This window comes from Nilaparvata lugens, chromosome 9 (genome assembly GCF_014356525.2).
Source record: "Nilaparvata lugens isolate BPH chromosome 9, ASM1435652v1, whole genome shotgun sequence".
In the NCBI taxonomy this organism is placed as follows: Eukaryota; Metazoa; Arthropoda; class Insecta; order Hemiptera; family Delphacidae; genus Nilaparvata; species Nilaparvata lugens.
The window spans coordinates 24,100,030-24,121,422 of NC_052512.1; the positions used below are offsets into that span (position 1 = coordinate 24,100,030).

The 21,393-nt window shown below is 34.7% G+C and overlaps 1 protein-coding gene across 34 annotated transcripts in view; it reads left to right on the top strand.

The window, feature by feature from the left end:
- The window catches only part of LOC111054303 (tropomyosin), a 134,217-nt gene that overhangs the window by 47,216 nt on the left and 65,608 nt on the right, over nt 1-21,393 (top strand). For 22 of the 34 annotated variants that reach the window (XM_022341299.2, XM_039435659.1, XM_022341300.2 and 19 more), the window contains 2 exons: nt 15,588-15,721; nt 19,831-19,948. In XM_022341299.2, the coding sequence (XP_022196991.1) occupies nt 15,588-15,721; nt 19,831-19,948 (252 nt within the window). The remainder of the gene's footprint in view (nt 1-15,587; nt 15,722-19,830; nt 19,949-21,393) is intronic. The other 12 variants (XM_039435660.1, XM_022341297.2, XM_039435657.1 and 9 more) reach the window with 1 other exon arrangement.

Consider the following 21,393-nt stretch of genomic DNA (forward strand, 5'->3'; position numbering starts at 1 on the left):
TCCAAAGTTCCTCAATGGAAAACATTGGGAAACCGGACACTAGGGTTAAGTGAGCACAATACTTCAAATAATAAGATAATGAGAGGTTAAAAAAAATTAGTAGCCTGTCATATTAAGATTATAATGAATAAAAGGCCCAGAAAGTTTGATTACACATACTATAAATTTGAAAAAAAATGTACTCCAGCTCTAAGGAATAGTTCAAATTGGGTTTTATTTTTGAATTGAATAAATTTATTTAATTTACAGATATACTGTTAGATCAAGGCCCAGTTACACAAAAGCCTGTTAAATTTTAATCATGATTAGATCCCACAAGAATCAATCAGAAAAGGGGTTTCTGAGTAGAAGGCTTCTCCAATTGGTTCTCGTGACATTTAATCAGGATTAAAAGTTGACAGATTCTTGTGCAACCTGGTGTAACTGTCATTTGATAAACAATACCTTAAAGAATGTATCATAAAAATTTCATTATTTTATCTGCAAGCATTTTCTGTTAATGATTCATTTGTGAAAGTTGGTCGACGAAAATTCAATGAAAAGATTGTAACTATCATAATTCTGCTTGATTCTAATAACCCGCTTTAATCTGTTTGAACAAAGAAATACAATTAATAATTTAATTTCTTTCAAATTAATAGCACTAGGTACGAGAAATCAAGCTTCACTAGGCCTTCTATTTATGATCTTGATATTATTTCAAATTTTTCTTTGAACAAAATGCTGCCAATGTCGCATTCTGTACTTTTTGCTTTAAAAAAATTATGATGATTTTTTAATAATAGATGATTGTCACATGATATAGATCAGTCTATAGATTATTTTTCTCAGCTGAGATGTCATTTGACACTTTAATTACCAAAGAGTTTGTGTACTTCTTCGTTTACTCCTCTTCTTCCTCCTCCTCCTCCTCCTCCTCCTCCTCTGCTCCTCTCAGTCATACTTCTTCTCCTCCACCTACTTCTACCACTCTTCCTCCTCCAGAACCACCTCTTTTGACACTTCTCCCTCCTTTTGAATACATTTGACAGTAGCAACTACCTGAGTCCATGCAGTAAAGGTGGCATTTTTGGTGATTGAAAAACACCCTCAATGACTAATTACCAACACTCTTGAGAAGCCTTTTCCACTCGTCTTATTGTGTATTTGAAGAGTGTTTTTTCAAATTCAAATTTCTATTGAGACAGATGATGTAGATAATTTTTGTGTTTCATAATTTACTCATCTTCTTCTCCTTTTCTCTCTCCTCCCACTAGCAATTCGCTCTCTTCTTCATCTTTTTTTCTTATTTTTCTTCTTTTTTTTCTTCTTCTTCTTGTTCTTCTTCACATTTGTCTACCATTCATTCGCATTATCATTATTATTATTACTTTCTCTCCTTTCTATTTCTGTACTATTCGGTCCCATCTATTATTCACATTTCTTACATTTCTCTTATTCCTCAATTATTTCTGCTCCGTCATTCCCTCTTCTTATTATTTATGTTATCCTTTTTATTCCAACATACTCTCTCCTACTGTTCTCCATCCAGTACTAGCTCTTTGCACTGGGGAAAATTTTATGTTGTAAAATGCAATCTCTTTATGCCTAGGGAACATCGAAAAATAGTTTTATTATTTATCATTTGTCAAAATTCGTGGATGATCTTCATCAGAGTTGAAAATTCTCAATAATAAAAATGAGTTTGATCAGTCTATAACTTGCAATCTTCCTTTCGTGAGTCACGCGTGCTAGCAATAACGCCACGGAATCACTTGAAGATAGCTCTGTTTGGTTGGGTTTTTATCGTTGCGTAAACTTGAATCACAAATTGAATAAATCTGTTTTCATTATTAAATTAAAATTGATTGATCTATCAGAATAAGAATAGGCCTTATAACCATCCTCAGTAAATTATGAAACTTTATGAAAAATTCCAGTTTACTAAACTTCTATTAAATTCCAAACTTCTAAAAAATTCTACTAAACCAGTTCAGTAATTGAGACGTGATGATGCGTCATTCGTGTATTTCCTATCCCGTAAAGCCAATGAATAAATAATAAAGCCAATTATTTTCTTTATAATATTATAGATTAAATTGATTGATTAATAAGAATGAAAATAGGCCTATAACCATCCTCAGTAAAATTATGAATCTTTATGAAAAATTCCAGTCTACTAAACTTCTACTAAATTCCAAACGTCTAAAAAATTCTACTAAACTAGTTGAGTAATTCAGACGTGATGATGCTTCATTCGTGTATTTCCTATCCCGTAAAGCCAATAAATAAATAAAGTAAAATTCATTTCTTTATAATATTATAGATTAAATTGATTTATTAATAAGAATGAAAATATGCCTATCACGTAAAGTCAGCCAATAAATGAATAAATAAAGCCAATTCTTTTATTCACAATATTATAGATTAATTCCAAGGAATTAAGATATCTCCCTCACCCATTCCTCTTTCACCTAATACACTTCACACTTTCTTTTCCTCTCCTCCTCATCCTTATCCTCTTTTACGTATTCCTCTTCCTGCTCCACTACCTCCTATTTCTCCTCTTTCTTTCTACTCTTCCTTGTCATTCTCCTCCTCCACCTCACCTCCCACCATCCATCCTCCTCCTCCTACTCCTCACTGAGCATCTTTTCCATTCCTCCTCATTCTCCTCTTCCTTGCCTCCTATTATTCTTTCTCCTCGTCTTCATCATCCTCCTCCTCCTCCTCCTTCACTCATTGCTTCAGTGATGATGCTCTCTCTCAAGCTTGAAGCAATATTCCAGCTTCCAGGTTATTGTATTGTAATACTTTCAGTATATATCCAACAATAGTGGTGCAGTTGTCAATTATTCTATGGCACCAGGCCTCTAGAATATTAATTAAGAGGCTATATTTCTGTTTAAAGTGTGAGGTTTACTTTCAACTGACAGCATAACTTATAAATAACACCAGCACTTCCCAATCGACAAATACTGACATTTCAAGTGAATCGAACTGTGCATAACCGTTATTCGACTGAGCTTGGCTGCCCAGGAGACCTACAAATTATAAAACTTTTGAAATAGAAATACATTGACCCGGCTGCACGTACGTCCATTAAATTTTACTGTAACTAACTGGGGTTCAGTGACGACCTATTCATCAATTATTGTTAATCTTATTAAAGGTAGCGTCAATTAATTTAAAAGGAGGTAAAGAAGGATAAAAGGAGTAGGAAAGAGTAGAAGAAAACGAGAAGTAGGATGGAAAGTATAATAAGACGAAGAAAGATTAGATTATTTAATGTGAATTAGACTACAATTAGAACAATGCTGGTTTATGCACTAATTCACATTAAATGACAATACAGCCAATTAAATCAATAATAATTTTTACAAAGCCTGGGGGATTATTGATCGAATTGAAGAGGACTGCAATTTGAAATTTGATAATGTACTATTGTAATATGTTGCTTAACTAAATAAATCGGCGGAGTTTCAACAACTGTCGAGAATCACACATCGATATCTCAAATCGTTTAGAAGATTAATCAATACGACTTATGTATTTAATTTCTGATATGCATGGTATTGATTAATAATGTGAATATCTTCTAAACGAATTGTGATATCGATGTGTGGTTTTCGCAATTCATTTTTTCTTGAAATTCTGTATCAAAATCATGTATCGCATGACCACCTTCCTATTTAAAAAAATAATGTTTCATTCAACATGGCGGATCCAAGATGGCGGACCAGATTTTCAAAGTCATAGTAAAGTAGTATTTTCTATTTGAGTAGGATCCCCAATCACAACCACCATCAAATTACCTTTGTGTATGAGATATTAAGCCGTTCTCTCACCCTTTTCACTCACCCTTTATAGACAGTTGTATTATACTGTACAATAGTAATAGTGTATATAGACGGTGCCAGTTTGAAATTCGTCTAATAATACATTTTATAATACAATGGTATGAAATTATTTCATTTCCATTAATACACAACCGAAAAAGGAAAAGAAGATTTCTCCTTCTTGGAGAAGGATCTCTCCCAGGATTTTGTGTATTTATGTTTGTAGAAGGCTGTGGGAGGGGGGGGTTTCCAGTGAAATTGAAGGGTTCCAGTGACCCCAATCCTTCAAGGGTCTAATTATAATCCCCTTCATGTTGGTGAAAGTCCCTAGAGTGAGATTTTCACTTTGAATTGTCACCATTCCCTATAAATAACGTCTATGCATCTCGATTAATGAATGCTGACGGTAAGTACTGAATCTCACTATATTGAATTGCCGGCTTATTGTGCGAAGTGGTGGGGTGTGCTATGACTACGCTGGGGTTTCCTAATGACAATATCACTTGCGTTTCCAATACGAACTCGCCCCGCGGTCAAATGAGAGCGGGTCATGGCTCCTACGCTTACGTACATTTTGTACGTCGTGACGTCATCACTGCTTGTCACATTTTTCTCGCTCCCACTCTATCAAAGTTATGATGTTACTAGCAGGAACCCGTGCTTCGCAAGGATCTGTTTTAAAACTTAATTAATGAGGATAAAGATTGAATGCAATTAGAATAACTATAATATTGTGATGTAACTTCATGAATCGGCGGTGTTTCTACAAATAATTATTGTCGATTCTCTGAAGAGGATATAAAATAATATCCTTCCCATCAACACACGACCGGGAGAGAGAGAGAGAGAGCGATTGGATTAGATTAGATCGTTTTATTCCTTTAGATTTTAATTGAGTGTATGTTTGCTTTACGCAATTAATAATATAACTATCAGTAGCCTACAGTTCAGCTATCAGATCAATGAACTTCACAAAGTATGGACTAGAGGACTGAAGAGTTATTGATCAATATCCTTGATGATCGTATAACTTTAGTTGAAGCGATCTTGTGTCTGTCACTGATTCTCTTGCACTTCCTCATGAACAACGACAATATTCTTGGCATTTCTTGCGATTTATTGTCATACGAGTGTTGTTTAAACATTTACCGGACCAATTTCCTCAAGCTTGTTCACCACACTGCGGTTAGTCATCTCGATAGGACGATTATTATGACCTTAAAATGAGCTAAGCTCTTGAAATGTTACTTGTATGTAAAAACTATTGTTTTGGTTGAACAATTCAATCATCTTCACTTGTTGTTAGACGCTATAACTTATCAAGGTAATTTGGCAAGACATACTCAATAGATAACCAATTTTACACTTTTGTGTCAACTATACGGCCGTAATCAACTGTCAAAAGCTATATGAAACCCCCTGAAGTGGGGTTCTATGTTACCCTTTTATGTGTTTCTTACATAAATTTATTGAACGAAGTTCCGTTGTAGAGTTGATTTATGTTTGCATGTTTTACAATAACTGACGGTGGCTTCAGATTTTGAGCAGATACTCTTGGAACTATTCTACCGTTCAAGCTTGTTGGCCAACGAATTCAATCACTTCTTTCTTTGATATTTTTGAGGACATAACAGGATAAAATTGGAGTCCTTGAGAAAATAATTATAGTAAAATATCACTACTTATCGCATATTTTGTAATCTGATAATGCAACTCTGAAACTCCTGAGAGGCCACAATACGTTCTACAGACTACTTTTAACAATTAGTAAAACACACTACTTTATAGTAGCAGGTAACCCGTGCTCCTCAAGGGTCTAATCAAAAACTTGACCTACTGAAATTTTGAAGAATTTTAAATAGGCCTATAATCATCCTCGGTTAATTAAGAATCTATTTGCAAAATTTCAACTTGATCAGACCAGTAGTTCAATTCAGACGTGATGATGCGTCAAACATACGGCTGTCCCGTACGTGTATAAGCCGATTTTTATTTTCCTTGCCCTATTACCATAGGTAAGGAAAGTATTGCTTTCCGAAAAAATTAAAGTACCCCAATTTCTAAATTTCTATACGTTTCAAGGTCCCCTGAGTCCAAAAAACTGGTTTTTGGGTATTGGTCTGTGTGTGTGTGTGTGTATGAGTGTATGTGCGTCTGTGTACACGATATCTCATCTCCCAATTAACGGAATGACTTGAAATTTGGAACTCAAGTTCCTTACACTATAAGGATCCGACACGAACAATTACGATCAAATGCAATTCAAGATGGCGGCTAAAATGGCGAAAATGTTGCCAAAAACAGGGTTTTTCGCGATTTTCTCGAAAATGGCTCCAACGATTTTGATCAAATTTATACCTAAAATAGTCATTGATGAGCTATATCAACTGTCACAAGTCCCATATCTTTAAAAATGTCAGGAGCTCCGCCCCATCTATGCAAAGTTCGATTTTGGATTACAAATTATCAGGCTTCAGATACAATTTGAACAAAAAATTCCAAGTGGAAAAGATTGAGCATGAGAATCTCTACAATTAATGTTTAGTAACATTTTCACCTAAAACTCAAAATAAGCTCGAAATTCGAGAAAATGTTATTATTTCAATTGCAAACTGTTGATTAGTCTATACATTATGTACATTCAATACACTATGAAGAGCAGAAGAGATAGCAGACTTCGTGTGTCTCCAGCGTTATTGTCCTGTCACAGCTGCTTGGATCTTTGCATAGTAGACTCGATGCGAGTGAACACTAACGTCAGGTGATAAATTTCCATAACGGCAAGGAAAGTTGTGTGAGATTTTACTTTACCAGATTTTTACTTTCCTTGCCCTATTACCATAGGTAAGGAAAGTATTGCTTTCCAAAAAAATTTAAGGTACCCTAATTTCATGTTTTCTATACGTTTCAAGGTCCCCTGAGTCCAAAAACATGATTTTTGGGTGTTGGTCTGTATGTGTGTATGTCTGTGAACACGATTACTCCATTCCTAATTAACCGATTGACTTGAAATTTTAAACTTAAGGTCCTTATACCATGAGGATCTGACAATAAGAAATTCAATAAAATTCAATTCAAGATGGCGGAAAAAATGGCGGATAATTACTAAAAAACCATGTTTTTCACGTTTTTCTCGAAAACGGCTCTAACGATTTTCTCCAAATTTATACCATGGATAGCTATTTATAAGCCCTATCAACTGGCATGAGTCTCATTTCTGGAAAAATTTCAGGAGCTCCGTAATATTCTTGAGAAAAATGGCGGATAATGACTAAAAAACCATGCTTTTCACGATTTTCTCAAAAATAACTTGACCGATTTCTTTCAAATTCATACCCTGTATAGTTATTTATCAGTTCTATCAACTGGCATGAGTCTCCTTTCTGGGTAACCAATGGGGGGTCCACCCCATCCTTGGGAAATGGACTTAGTAACCTCCTTCTCGTGCATGAGGTAGGTAGGTACCGCAGTTCATAAAAAGAACGCATAGTCTTGATATTTCATGTGTAGAACAGCTGTTTTGGCGACTTTAAAAAAATGACGACTAAAAAAATCATTGAATTTCACAATTCACACAAAGAAAAAGTACTCTCAAAACAATTATATATATATACAGAAGTCTGATCGTAGTTTCAAATATGAGCAAGGAAAGTTGTGTGAGTGCGCCATACCAGATTTTTCCCTTTATTATATTATAGATTCCTTATTTTTGTACAAAAGACTATCATGACAGTAAGGGAAACAAAATAATTGCCTATTTCTCTTGCGAATTTAGAGAGAATAATAAAGACCGGAATAAGACCAAGTCTTCACTTCCACACAATTTCCATTCAGAAAGTATTTTTATTAGAGATTTGCTTCTACAAACTGTTGAGCAGTCAAATACAACATTCTCCAATATAGAGTAATAGATATTGTTTGACTGTGCGTGATAACGGGCTCTTGTTGCTGGCGTGTTTGGATCGGTATTGTTCGTGACACATCGTGTGCTGCTCTGGACGGACGGACTAGACCATTGACGCCAGGCTATTGATTGATGTGTGTCTGGAGAAGAGAAACAGGAGAATCAATGGTACAGAAACAGTGTAGCCTATTACTGGCAAATGGTGCAAAACAGTACAGTACAAGGATGGTAGTGAGATGAAGAAATCAAAAGGAGGAAAATAGGAGTGAATAATAGATGTTAAGAAGAAAGAGAAATAGTATTTGTAGAAGAAGAAGGAGTAGGATGAGGATGGTTACCACCCCCTTCCACCTAGCACAAGTTTTAGTGGTGAGGACTTTTGATGAGCATCCCCTAACTCCTAACTTAACAGAACTATGGGGTCAAAAAGTGTTTTCAAATATTTCCCCCTAAACCTTATAACCTGGACTATAATACGCTATTCATCAGCTGAAATAGTCGCTGTTTCAGAGCATGAAGAGTTTCTATAGTTTGAGGAACAGTTTTGGGCTTTAAGCCTGTTGTTCCTTTCCCAATCATTCATAGTTGAAAATGATATTGTATCTATCAATGTATTGATCCATCCAAGACAGAAAAAGGTCTTCTTTCTGGCTTCTGCCTTGGAGGGATATGCGGATGGAGGGAGATGGTGAACGAGTCCAGCCAATTACAGTGATGAATAACGTCATAGAGACAAGCGCGATTGCCAAGTTTGCAAAACAGGTTCAGTTGATGCAGTGCTTTCATAGAGGAAACTAGGTATGCGTATCATGAGGTGTTGAACACTCACTAAAGACTACAAGGCCTTCCGCTCTATCACGGAAACATCGTCGCCGCTGTATCCCTACTTTCTCTGCTCCTCATATTCATCCAAGTCGGAAGATCTTCTAATTCAACTATAGTAGACTAATGATAACATTTTTCCCCCATTTCTAATAATAATAATTCAACTGAGTCTATTGTAGAACCGTTCCATAATTGAATAAAAACACATATGTTGTCAAATTCTACATAGTGTTATTCGGTACACGACCAGGTTTCGTTGACTGTCAACTTGAAAATGTGACCGGTGTGGTCACGAAACCATGGTTATAATGGTGAAATGGGAAAAATTATCAAGCACGGTTTACCAGAAACAAACTTAGGGCCAAGCCACTCGGCAGGGTAGAAAGCATTCACGATTGGGCAAGCCACACGAGGCGTTTTTCCAATCTGCACGACTGCTTACTGGCATTCTGATGATTAGGTAGGTGTTCAAGAATCAGCTGATAATCAGCCAATCTGAGAGCTTTCTGCCCTGCCAACTCGTCTGAAAAACGTCTCATGTGGCTTAGCCCTCATAGTCTAACAACTAACTGCAATCTTTCAAAAATAAATTGTACGAAATGAAATATTTGATAGTATAATATCGACATTGTGGTCCCGATTTGTTTGCACTGAGCTTTTCTATTTATTTTTTATTCTGGGCGGGTCTGTGAGAACTTGTAGGTCTACTTCCGGTTCCATTGGACTCTTTCATTAATCAATCTCTCTCTCTCTCTCTCTCCATCAATATCTCTCTCTCTCTCGCTCGCTCGCTGGACCCCGGACAGTGCACTTCCGTTGTGTGGGCAGGTAGCATAATATCCCGTTTATCTTGCCATCCCATTTATAGAACCTGAACGTGTTGAGATTCCATGACTGCTCTGATTTTGAATGTTTAAATCTCATTTCTCCTCAATTATTCTATTTTAAGATGAAATTGATATAACCCAAAATCATATTTTGGTTATTCCTGAACCCAGAGAACGAGATTATGACGGAATACAAGATCATCGTAGTACAAAATTAGGCCAAAACAAACATGAGTAAAGAGATAAAAAATAATTTAAAATATAAAAAAATAAGAGGAATATAGTTATATGAATTGAGATTTAATAAACACAGAAGTAAAATTATATGAACGATGAAACATAAAGAGGGAATAGAGTTGAATGAATTGAGATTCAATAAATACTGAAGTAAAATGATATGAACGACGAATCATAGGAAATTAGGAGAACTTCAATATTATTTGTCACAAAGTCATTTTAGTTATGACAACTTTGGGTTTCGATTAGTTGGAAGACTGAGAAAAAACTTTATACCTTGAAAATAAACATAGTGAAATAGATGAATAAGCATTTATTCAAAACTTATATTAATGTAACAATAAATATGAAATTCTTCAAGTGAAATAACATATTTTTACATATTCTTTTCAAACATTAATTCAAAGTGAGCTCACTTACCCAATGTATTTGCACCCCCACTCTAAATTTAATGTATTACTACTACACCTGCTCTAGAACTGGGTTTCCCACAGTTGAGTGGGTTAATTTCCGAAGAAATGCAATTTATTTATATTCGAAGTGAATTTTATATATTGTACTTTTGAATATTGTGTACATTTTATTGATTATATTGCTTATTTGTATATTAATGGAAATAAATTATTATTATTATAAGGTAGGGAAAGAAGATCCATGGAACCAATTCTTCTAAATTTTAGGTTTTATTTGGGATTGACAGGATATAGTGAGGCACATGTTATGGGTTTTTGATTAGCATTGGTGTTTCTTTCCTTGTCCATCATTCAAAAAATCAGAATCATTTTCTAGCTTCGCAACGTTGCCTAATCGGTTATTAACAATGTAGAAATATAATAAATATTTAATCTCAATTAACTTATGAAAATGTATTATTTAATCATTGATAAATATTTTTTCCTACAGTTACGTTGAAAAGTGGCCATTGCTGCACTGATTACAGAACGCAAAGAATCACTTTTCCGCTCTAGTGCGGGAAAAATTTTTCTGCACTCCAGATTTGCAACATGGCAACGCAAAATACTTAGTAGGTTATATGGAGCAACAGTGCAGCAAAATCAAAATGAAGTTGGTAACAGTGACTGCTGTGGCTGCTATAGTGAGCAGACGTGCAACCAAGCACAACGCGCTAATTATTACATTATATATTATAACCAACGACAACGAGGACTTTAGGATTTTAGGATTAAGGTTTTTATCAATAATAAAATTACACAGAAAAACATTTGATGCATTTCAGGCAATTTTACCCATAATTACCCACTTTTCATATTCAATGGTAACTGTAGGAAAAACTTAATGTGAAATACGTGCGCAAAGTTCCTCTGCTGCACTCGAGAAACCATTCCGCCTACGGCTCGGGCGTAAACGTTTCTTTCGGTGCAGCAAACTGTCACTTTGCGCACTAGTTGCACAAATAACTATTTCTTGACGAATAAAATATAATTGATTACTTTGAACAATAATGAACAGTTGATATCACAACATGTATGTCGGTATCAGCTATCCTGTATAGGAGGCAGTTGCAAGGCAAGAATCAGCAACGTTGTTCTATCCTTCTCTACTGCCATTATAATGTGTAACTTACTATAGAGCTGTTGTTCAGTTGTAGCTGGTTGGTTTTACCATAGAGAAACGATAGCATAAGTAGATATCCCATGGTATAGGGCGTTTATGTCGCAAGTTTTACTGTTATCCCAAGCCGATAGTTCACATAGTTCTTTCTTATGCAGCAGTGTGACGCTGGTAGTCTCTCAAATTGTGCTGTTTATACACTATCACCCCAATAAAACATTAAAAATCGACAATAATCGACAGTAATCGGCTTGAGATAACAGTAAAAGTTGCGACATAAGTTCCCTATACCATGGGATATCTACTTACGCTATTGTTTCTCTATGGTTTTACGTAGTATGAGCGAATGCAGCTTTAGTTGAATGGGGAACAGTGAAGGAATGCTGTCAATTTGAAGTGAATTCCATCAAAGGTTGTTCCGCCTCATTCATTGTCCATAGCACACTATAGAAGGCTATTCTAGGCATCAAATTAAATAGCAGTAGTAGGCCTGGGCTGAAACGCACTGTTAAATGTGTGATTCTAGCTGCTTCCAGTGAAGCATGGCAATAAAATGGCAATAGAGGAGTTTGTTTGGTAAACTATAGGAACCACGATGTTACACCCTGCATTGTCAGATTAGCTTTTGTTCGATTTTTACATGTAATTGTTATCACATGGTTGGTAGGCCTACATTGCTATTGGTTATATTAGTTTTGGTTATAGTGAGAATTAACTTGAAACTGTGTAGCTACTTTATTTACAAATAATATCAATGCTTCAGTGCTGAGAATTTTAAGTGAATCTCACCATAGTTAAATTTTCACATCTAAAGAATTGGATAATATGCAATTTTTTATGTCTAAACTACAAAAAAATCTTGTAATTTATTACAAAAATAATAAATTACGTCACTGCTGTAAGGTGACATAATGTTTCAAGTGCAAAAATATTGTGCTCTGAATATTATGTTGAAAAACTGCTATAGTGAGGTCCACGTTATAATGACAGTGGAGGAAGATAGGAGAACAACGTTGCCTATTTTCTGCATTAATTAATCATATTTCTACATTGCCAAAAACAGATTTGGCAACGTTGCGGAGCTATAAAAGGATAGTAATACATTCTTTGTCGAATGATAGACAAGGATAGCAACATCAAAGTTAATCAAATACTGTCATTATAACGTGGACCTCTTTATAGCTGTTTTTTAACAGAATCGTTTGGTTTGTAACCATTATAACCTTTAGTGAGGTCTACGTTATAATGGTAGTATTTGATGTTGCTGTCCTTGTCTATCATTCGTCAAAGCAGATATCCTCTTCTAGCTCCGCAACGTTGCCAGATGGCAATATTGTGTGAAAGTTTAATGTGAAAGTCATTATTTAACAATTGAGAAATAAAATTAATTAACAAAATATTCTATCTCAATTATGAAAATTTATTGAAAAATTTTTGAAAAATATATTTTTATGACGAATGAAATATAATTACCCAATTATTTCAAATAAGAAATAACAGTTTTAAAAATATTGCAACAGATATACTGTACCTGTATCAGCCATCCTCTATAGAAGGCAGTGGCAAGGCAGAGAATTGATGAAGCTGTTTTATCTTTTTCCACTGCCATTATAACAGAATAAAACACAAAAAATAAATAAGGGAAAATAATAAAATATTAATAGGAAATGAAGTTTACTAAAATCTGAGTGGTTTTCAAATTGAAATTCCTCGCCCACATTGACTCGTGTTTAAAAAGAAATATAAATTATGGACCAATAGTAACAATATTCTTGAATTATAAAATATGATTCGATAATTGAAATCGGTACACTCTTAATGATATTTTCAAGATGAACGTTTTCATTTTCACTGTACAAATAATATACTAGAGAATACTGGAGTACAGTCCCAAGTACAAGAGAAATGTTTCAGTGGTCCAAATGAAAATTAGTCAACACAGCATTAATTCGACATTTTGACCTGAATAGAATTTGACTGTAGAATAATTTTTGTAAAATTAAAGTTACCTCAGCCAAAACCTTTCAATACTGGCAACCTTTTACAATAAACAAGGAGAAACACATATTCAGATTATCCATAGACATGTGGACAAAAACTTTATGGAATATTTTCTGTTTCTCTGCCTTGTCTTAGATTAGAACACAAATTGTCACGTAACTATTCAAAACCTGTCGTTTCATTAAATATTCATTGTTGCCTTCTATGGATAGTGATGATTATGAAGTCAATAAGATTGAGGTTCACTTTACTCTGTCAGCATTCCCCTATGATTAACATCAATTCTTTGCATTCAAGTAATGCTGACAGTATGAAGTGAATTTCACTATAAAGCGAGTTAGTCGTTACCTTATGTGGATGTGTTAGTGTTATGTGCATGTATGGAATGTAGTGAATGTGAGTGTGATAGAATACACATTGAATAGCCTCAGTGAAGCTTTCACTTGAAGAAGAAATATATGAGAAAAGTAAAAAGAAGAAGTGTGAGTAGGTGGTGGAGGAGAAGAGGAGTAGGAGGATGAGGTGGAGAAGAAGAAGTATAAGAAGAAGATGACTTCATGAAATAATGTGAAAGTTCAATACATCACTATCATTAAGTTTTCTACTACTTTTCTTTGTTTTACTCATACCTCGCATCATCCTCCTTCTTTTTCTTCTTCTTTTTCAACTTCTTATTCGCATCACTCCTCCTTCTTGAATCAGTGATTTTCAAACTGTCAAACGCCACTGGCAATATTTCTATAGTGAGGTCCACGCTATAATGGCAGTGGAGAAAGATAGGAGAACAACGTTGCCGATCCTCTGTCTTGTCAATGCCTCCTATGGGAGGGTAACGGTTCATTGATGTAATATTAACTGTTCATTCTCGTTTAAAATAATCAATTATATTAATTTATCAAGCAAGAAATTCTATTTTCCAATGATTTCATAATGGATTTTCATAATCAAGATTGAATATTTTGTCAATTAATTATATTTCTACATTGTTGAAAAACGATCTGGCAACACAGCAAAGCGAGAAAGATATAGCGCTATCCGCTTTGTTGAATGATGGACAAGGATAGCAATGCAATTGCTAATCAGACACTGCCATTATATCGTGGACCTCACTATAGTCATGTAATTCTCTTGCCTTAGTATGCTCACTACCTCCGTTTCAGCTCTTCATTTTTGAAATTCTCCTTATCGGCTACTTGTTTTCATATTATTTTTTATTATATCTTGCAAGACCTGGCAATACATTGTCTTTTGTGATAAAGAATCATGTACTTCTCTCCCATCACATGTGCCACTTCTACCTCTTACTGTTTCCCATGCACATTCCTTGTGTTTTCCTCTTTATTATATTTTTTATTTCCTCCTTTAGTTCATTTTTTATCTTTCTATATTCCTATTATCATCATTATGTTTTTCTTTTTCTTCCTCCAATGTCTTGCTCTTCTCAATTTAATTTTCTTATCTTTCTTTTCTCTCCTGCTTGTCCTCCACTCTACTTTTCCTTCCTCTTCTTCTTTACGCTCACCCTCTTCATCATCCTCTTCCCGTCTCCTTCTTCACATTTCGCTTCACACTCCTATCAAGTCTTCTTCATTCTTTAGTCCCTTCCTTTTTTGTCTTTGGTACTTTTAACTTCTTTATTCCTCTTTTTCCTATTCCTCCTCCAGTCTCATCAGGTTCTTTCTCAGAACCTTTTACAACAGATTCAAGATTTATTTATTGATAGTCTATGCTTAAACCTAAACGTCCAACTTCTTATTGTTGCCCATCCACTTCCTTTCTTTTCTTTCTCTTACACGCTTGCTTGTTCCTGATTCTTCACTGTTTTATTCTTTCTCTTCCTCTGTTTTTCCTTATTCTTCTGCACCTCCTCCCCTTATTTTCTCATTCTCAACCTTCTTTTTCATCTTCTGTCTCCTCTTCTTTTTCTTCTCTCTCTTTGCCTGTTCATCTTAGTTCCTAACCTCATTTTTCTCCTCTGTTTCCTTCATTTCCTTATCCATCTCAATTCATTCATTCATTGTATAAAACACTATAATCATAATATGACATTGATGGAAAAACTAGGCTGAGCCTGTACTATTTCTCTCCAAAAATGTTGATAAAATGTTAATATTGGCCAAAGGTTAGGTTATGAAATCACAAACTGCTTCCTCGCTTGATTTTCGGTCGAGGAATAATGATTTAAAATTTTCGGATTTTGAATGAATCACAGAATTACTTATTCACCTTATTTCATTCTTTTCCTTTTCCTCATTTCCTCCTCCTATCATTCCACCTTCACTTGTCCTTTTATCTTGTGAGGCAAATCTCTTATTATGATGCAAATTCAGCACGATGTTGTAATGTTTTTGTGTGTGATACTCGTCACCTGCAACATACTTATGAGCACTTTGCCGTTTGCAGGCCGAGAGTGAGGTGGCCGCCCTCAACCGTCGCATCCAGCTGTTGGAGGAGGACCTGGAGCGGTCAGAGGAGCGTCTGGCTACCGCCACCGCCAAGTTGGCTGAAGCCTCACAGGCCGCCGACGAGTCTGAACGGTGAGTCGATGCCATTTACCATCATTTACAGCACTCGACCAACTATTACACACTCGTCTAAACGGCTCGTGCATACAAATCATGCGCCAGTTTTACTAGGACATGTTTTCTGTTGTTTGCTTGTCTTATCCCTTTTCAGTCGACGATGATGTTTGATGTATGCTTATAGGGCTATCCCTTTCCTATCTCATCAAGATGTATGTTGCGTCACATTGAATCAATTTTTCAGCCGACGATGATGTTTGATGTATGCTTTTGGGGCTATCTTTTAACTTATAAAGATGTATTCTGTGTCAAATTGAATCAGTTCAGGTGTCTACATGGGAAGTACTGTATTTTGTACTCGACCACAATATTTCAGACATATCATCTATTAGATTAATTCTTTTTTTATTTATGATCAATCTGAGAATCTTTTTTTCCATGTTGTTTATTTATTGTTATCTAGTTGTTGATTATGCTTTAGAATTTGTTTTCATTTCCCAAAACATCTATGTAGAGTAAGGTTCATGGTAATAGCTGATAGTTCATTTCCAGTAAAATTTGGGGCTGTAGTGCACTTATGGGCTTATAAAAATCTGGTCAGTTGGATTTGGTAAAGCTAGTTTTGAAAAAATGTGAACTATTTAGGACAAAAAAGCCCTTGATGTATTTTAGTCCCATAAAGTGTAGTATATGGGCTACTGTCAGAAATGGCCTGAATTTTACTGTATTACCAAACCAGGTATAATAATTCTTACAATTTATTGACAGGAGTGCGTGCATTTAAGTCCGGTTGCACAAAACCCTGTTGAATATTAATCACGATTAAACGCTACGAGAACATAGGAAGATCAGAGAAGGCTATTTAAATAAAAAGAAAATGAATTTATTTCTAGGGATGGAGGAGTTATATAGCGAATTACTTATTAACTCAGCACTCCTCATTTTATTTCTCTAAAAAAGAGAAGCTTCGAATTATAAAGTTAAAGCTTCTCTGATTGGTTCTTGTGGCATAATTGTTCAATTATAATTACATACTCTGTTTGATTACAATTAAAGTTTAAAAGTTAGTGCACTTCCCACAAATAATGTGCTTGTGCGATATTAAGAGTGGAACACTCTAGAATTAAATATTTATCAAGATTTGAAAAGAGAACGCCCGTCAAATAAGTGTAATGTGTACAATTTATTTACATTATAATCCTCTTACTTTCACTCAAATTAGTTTGTAATTTTCCCCATTTGTGACATCAGAAATGGATTTTATTTAATACCAATGAAGAAAATGATTATTCAGTTGAATTATAATGTATGAATTTATACAATGTGTGTAAATACGTCAATCCACATTCCAGTTCATGATGATTGGCTACTTGGTGAAGTAAGGTAATACCTGCTTGCTCTTGAATTTGAATTTCAACCAGTTTTCATCTCAACGTCTGAATTACCAAACCTTGTAACATTTTGCATCCAATTCTCATAGTAATCCCAATAATATTATTCTCATAATTAGCCTCTAGAACTACCACAAATTTTCTGCTAGGTACTAATTGAATTGAGTTTATTGTTTTCAAACATAATTCAGATTCATAAAACATCAACTAGGTTTGAGTGGATCATATCTATGCTTAAGCTATTTCACGAAATAAATTGAAATTTGTCTCACATAATCATATAATTGGTCTGTTCGTGATACCATTTTCACCATTGATACAATGTAAAAAATTTTACCATTTGATACAATTTTGTGAATTAAATCAATTAGAATTGAATCGACTGTAGTGAGATTCTCTTCAAGCTTTCAGCATGCCCCATAATAACACACATGCTGACAGTTTGAATTGTATCTCACTAAAGCATTATTCTTGATTAACACATGACTTGAACTACATTATTCCAGTATAATAATTATCGATTATCGAATTCAAGTTGTGAATGAGAGTTCATAAGTTTGTGTAGCTTACTGTTTGAATAAGTAATACGTGACCCTTTCTTATAATAATAGTAATACTGTTTGAATATAATATAGTAGAAGGCTTGCAGTTTGTACTTGACTAATAAAATTCCTCTTCAAGACTGAATTTAATAAGTTGAGAACAAAATTTGGACTGGAGGACATAACCCCATTTCGGACTTTTTTAATGTTACCAAATTTGGGAGAGAAATAGTATCAGGTATCCTTATCTTTTTCTCCCCCGATCTGAAATGAAATTGAAAAAATCTTTGTTAGGTGGAGTTAGGACTTAGTCCTCTCTACCACTCAACCTCGATCTGTACTTTATTGTAAAAAAATATTGATTTTGCTAGATTGAGACTTTCCAAGCCCTTGTGACTGATTGACAGTACTGCTGGTCTATGCAGCGTTGTCACGTTGATTATATTCAGCCGTGCAGCTTTGAAAATGAAAATTTCGCACAATCTGGCAACGCTGATAGCTGAAGTCTTGTTTTATTGACAAAGTGCGACCACATTCCTACAACTATAAGTGATACTAAAGAGAGATTCACACCATACTGTCAGCATAGTTTGAAAGGAAATCAGTGATGTAACCAATGGTTCCTTCGAATTAGGTCATTTCTATTAAATTGTCGTATTGACCAATATCTGTGTTGACTCGTGGAGATCATTTCTGTCAATCAGTTTTTTGTTTGCCTTCTATCATGAGGTTTATTCAGTACAGTCCGTTTAATATTGCTGACGTATTGTCAGGTTTTGGATGGAACTGTATCCATTTGACACAAGTCAATTTAATATTCAACATCGGTCATCAACACGTTTATGAAGAAATGTATTTTTGTTATAATAATCATCATTTATATGACCCCTTATCCTCCTTCTTCTTCTCTTTCTCTACTTGTTACCCTTTTTATTCTTCCACTATTTGTCCTTTTTCTTCTCCTTCCACTTCTCTCCTCTCTCATCCTTCTTCCTCTTCTTTTTCTTCTTCCATTTCCACATTTCATCTGCATTGCTCCATTGTATAATTTTTCAAAGGTAATAGAGTTTTTGGCTTTTTCCATTATTCTACAGTAATTGCTGAGGCCGCTATGTCAATCTGAATTTGCTTTTCCCTTTTTTCTTTCTCTTCTTCTTCCCCGTCTTTTCCTTCCTACTCTGCTCATCATCTTAATTCCCCTCTAGTCTTTCTCATCATTGATTCTTCCATTTTTGTTCTCTGTCTTGTTACTCCATTCAATCAGTCTCTCTCTCTCTCTCTCCACGACTCTGGCTCGCATACTTTCTTGATATGATCATTCGTCTATTTTGAGGCCATTAACATCATAATCTGTCTACGTCATATTATCTGACTCTCTTTGTCTAGTCAGAGAAAATTGAGTAATCATTCTAGCTACTTCCTTTTCCCCTGAAAAATCTTGATTTTTTTTTCTTTATCTGTAAATATTCCACTTATCTGTAGTTGATAGAACATAGAAGACTGATCACTGATTTTACAAGAATAAAAGGCGAGTTGACGTGATGACGTCACGTTGTCTCTTTTTGTATCTCTTATACATTATCACCTAGATTTTCAAAGCCACTGCGCTAGGTTGTAACGTCATCAGTAGTCGATGAAGTTATCCAATCAGAAAGCTGATTAGAAATCAGCTGAATTGAAACTTTCGATTTGCAGTTCTCTGATTGGATAATTCTATCGACTACTGATGACGTCACAACCTAACAATATGACTTTGTTAATTTAGGTTGTAGTGTATGGTAGCATAAATATTATAATTTGTTACTTTCCGAGTTTGAACTGCTATCAAACCTACAGGCCTTATCAAAGTACCTATGAATACATATACATAATACTTGTATTCTAGGTACATTGGACCTTATCACCGTTTTTTTATAAAAACGACATGCTCGTCTGTGACAGAATCCGATAGCACACATATTATTTATATAAAAAAACATTTGATAAATGTCACTATAGAAAGAGTACGTCTACAGCTACTAGTATTACTTCACTGCTAGAAAAGTGTATGAAATTTGAATCTCCAATTCTAATACCTAACCTGAACTTTTTACGTGTGTACGTGTGTGTGTGTGCATGTGTCGATGTACAAAACCAAAAACTTGTGTTTGTGTTTTTTCATGCTTTTTTTCTAAAAACAAAACCGAAAAAGGATAAGAAAAGCTCTGGAAAATAGAACTAATATGGAAGACGACCGAGTTGGGATTCTCGAGGCTCAACTTGCGCAAGCAAAGCTAATCGCCGAAGAGGCCGACAAAAAATATGAAGAGGTGAGCAAATAAACTTGAGCTAATATTCAACCTTATTTCAGGTGATAGTTTGAGATTTATCGGTTGAGAATCCAAGGCTAGTTGGAGGTTAAAGGTAAGGCTTCGAAGATTAAGTTCAAAATTCGACAAGATTAAGTTTGACTTTATCTTTGTTTAATTTCAATCTAACTTCATCCAGGTGAAATGAAGCCCGGTTTCTACAACATTCATTAAATCTAATTCACCATTAAATCTTAAGATGTAATGGTCCATTATATTTAATAAGTGTCCTAGAAACCGGGCCTAAGTCAAGCTTGATTCAGGATTGAGGCAAGTTCAACTTTATCCAGGATCAAGTCAAGTTCAAATTAATTAAAGATTGAGTCGAGTTTAACGTAATTCAGCAATTTGAAATCAACCCAGGATTTTATAGTTAATGACCTAAATTTTAAATGCTATGCAAGACCTACTTTTCCATTACTATTTTTCATTAATATTTACTGTATTAAAATGGAATCATGTAGTATTCCTAATCGAAATTGTTACTTCAAACTCAGAGAAAGGAACATTTTAAATTTTAGTAGAATCCCCAATATCACAGTATTCTTTCGTCCCTATTCTGTAGTATCAACTATAGTATTATTTAAAGTGAATGTTTGTTGAAGATCAATTAGTCAAAATTAGTGTAGGGTAAATTTCAATATCTTCCGTCAAATCATCTTTGTTTATTAAATCGTTCTCAAACTTTCTTCACCCATTCTGTATGTAGGTATCATTAGTAGAATGTGGGATATGAATGTTCTAATAATTTATGTAGAAATATATTTCAATCACTAGGTGATGCAAATTAATGCAACTGATAAGCCTACGTGTATGGATAGGTATCTAACAATTGAAGGACGGTTCAAATAGTACTGTATTGTATATAGCCTTTATAGTTGTTACAACTCAAGACAAGGTCGTTTGAAATTCCTTCACCGTTATGCAATTCATTTAAAGTGTGGTACTACTATCTTCAACTGTAGTTGACATTCATTTGAACTGTCAGTATCCCTCATGAAAACCACAAACCCCTCCCGTTAATCCAATGCTGCCAATATTTGAATTTCACTGTATATAATAGGTGACATACTTTTATTGTGAGGTTCACTTTAAACGGTCAGTAATCCCTCAACTTGATATCAACGTATCCCATGCAATTAATGCTGACAGTTTAAGAGGACCACACCATAGTAAAGTTTTGAAAACAATCAACAAACTCTAATCAAATGAAATAATGGAGGTTTTGTTTTTTGTTTGTACTAATAATAATTGAGGTCTCATTTTTTCGACAGACATTTTGTGATAATTGTTCAACAATTGCATTTAATTATAGACACTTTAAACTGTCGGCGTTGCTTATCAATAACATTAATGCTCCTCATTCAACCAACGTTTTTTTTAAGATTACGTCCTAACGACTCCAG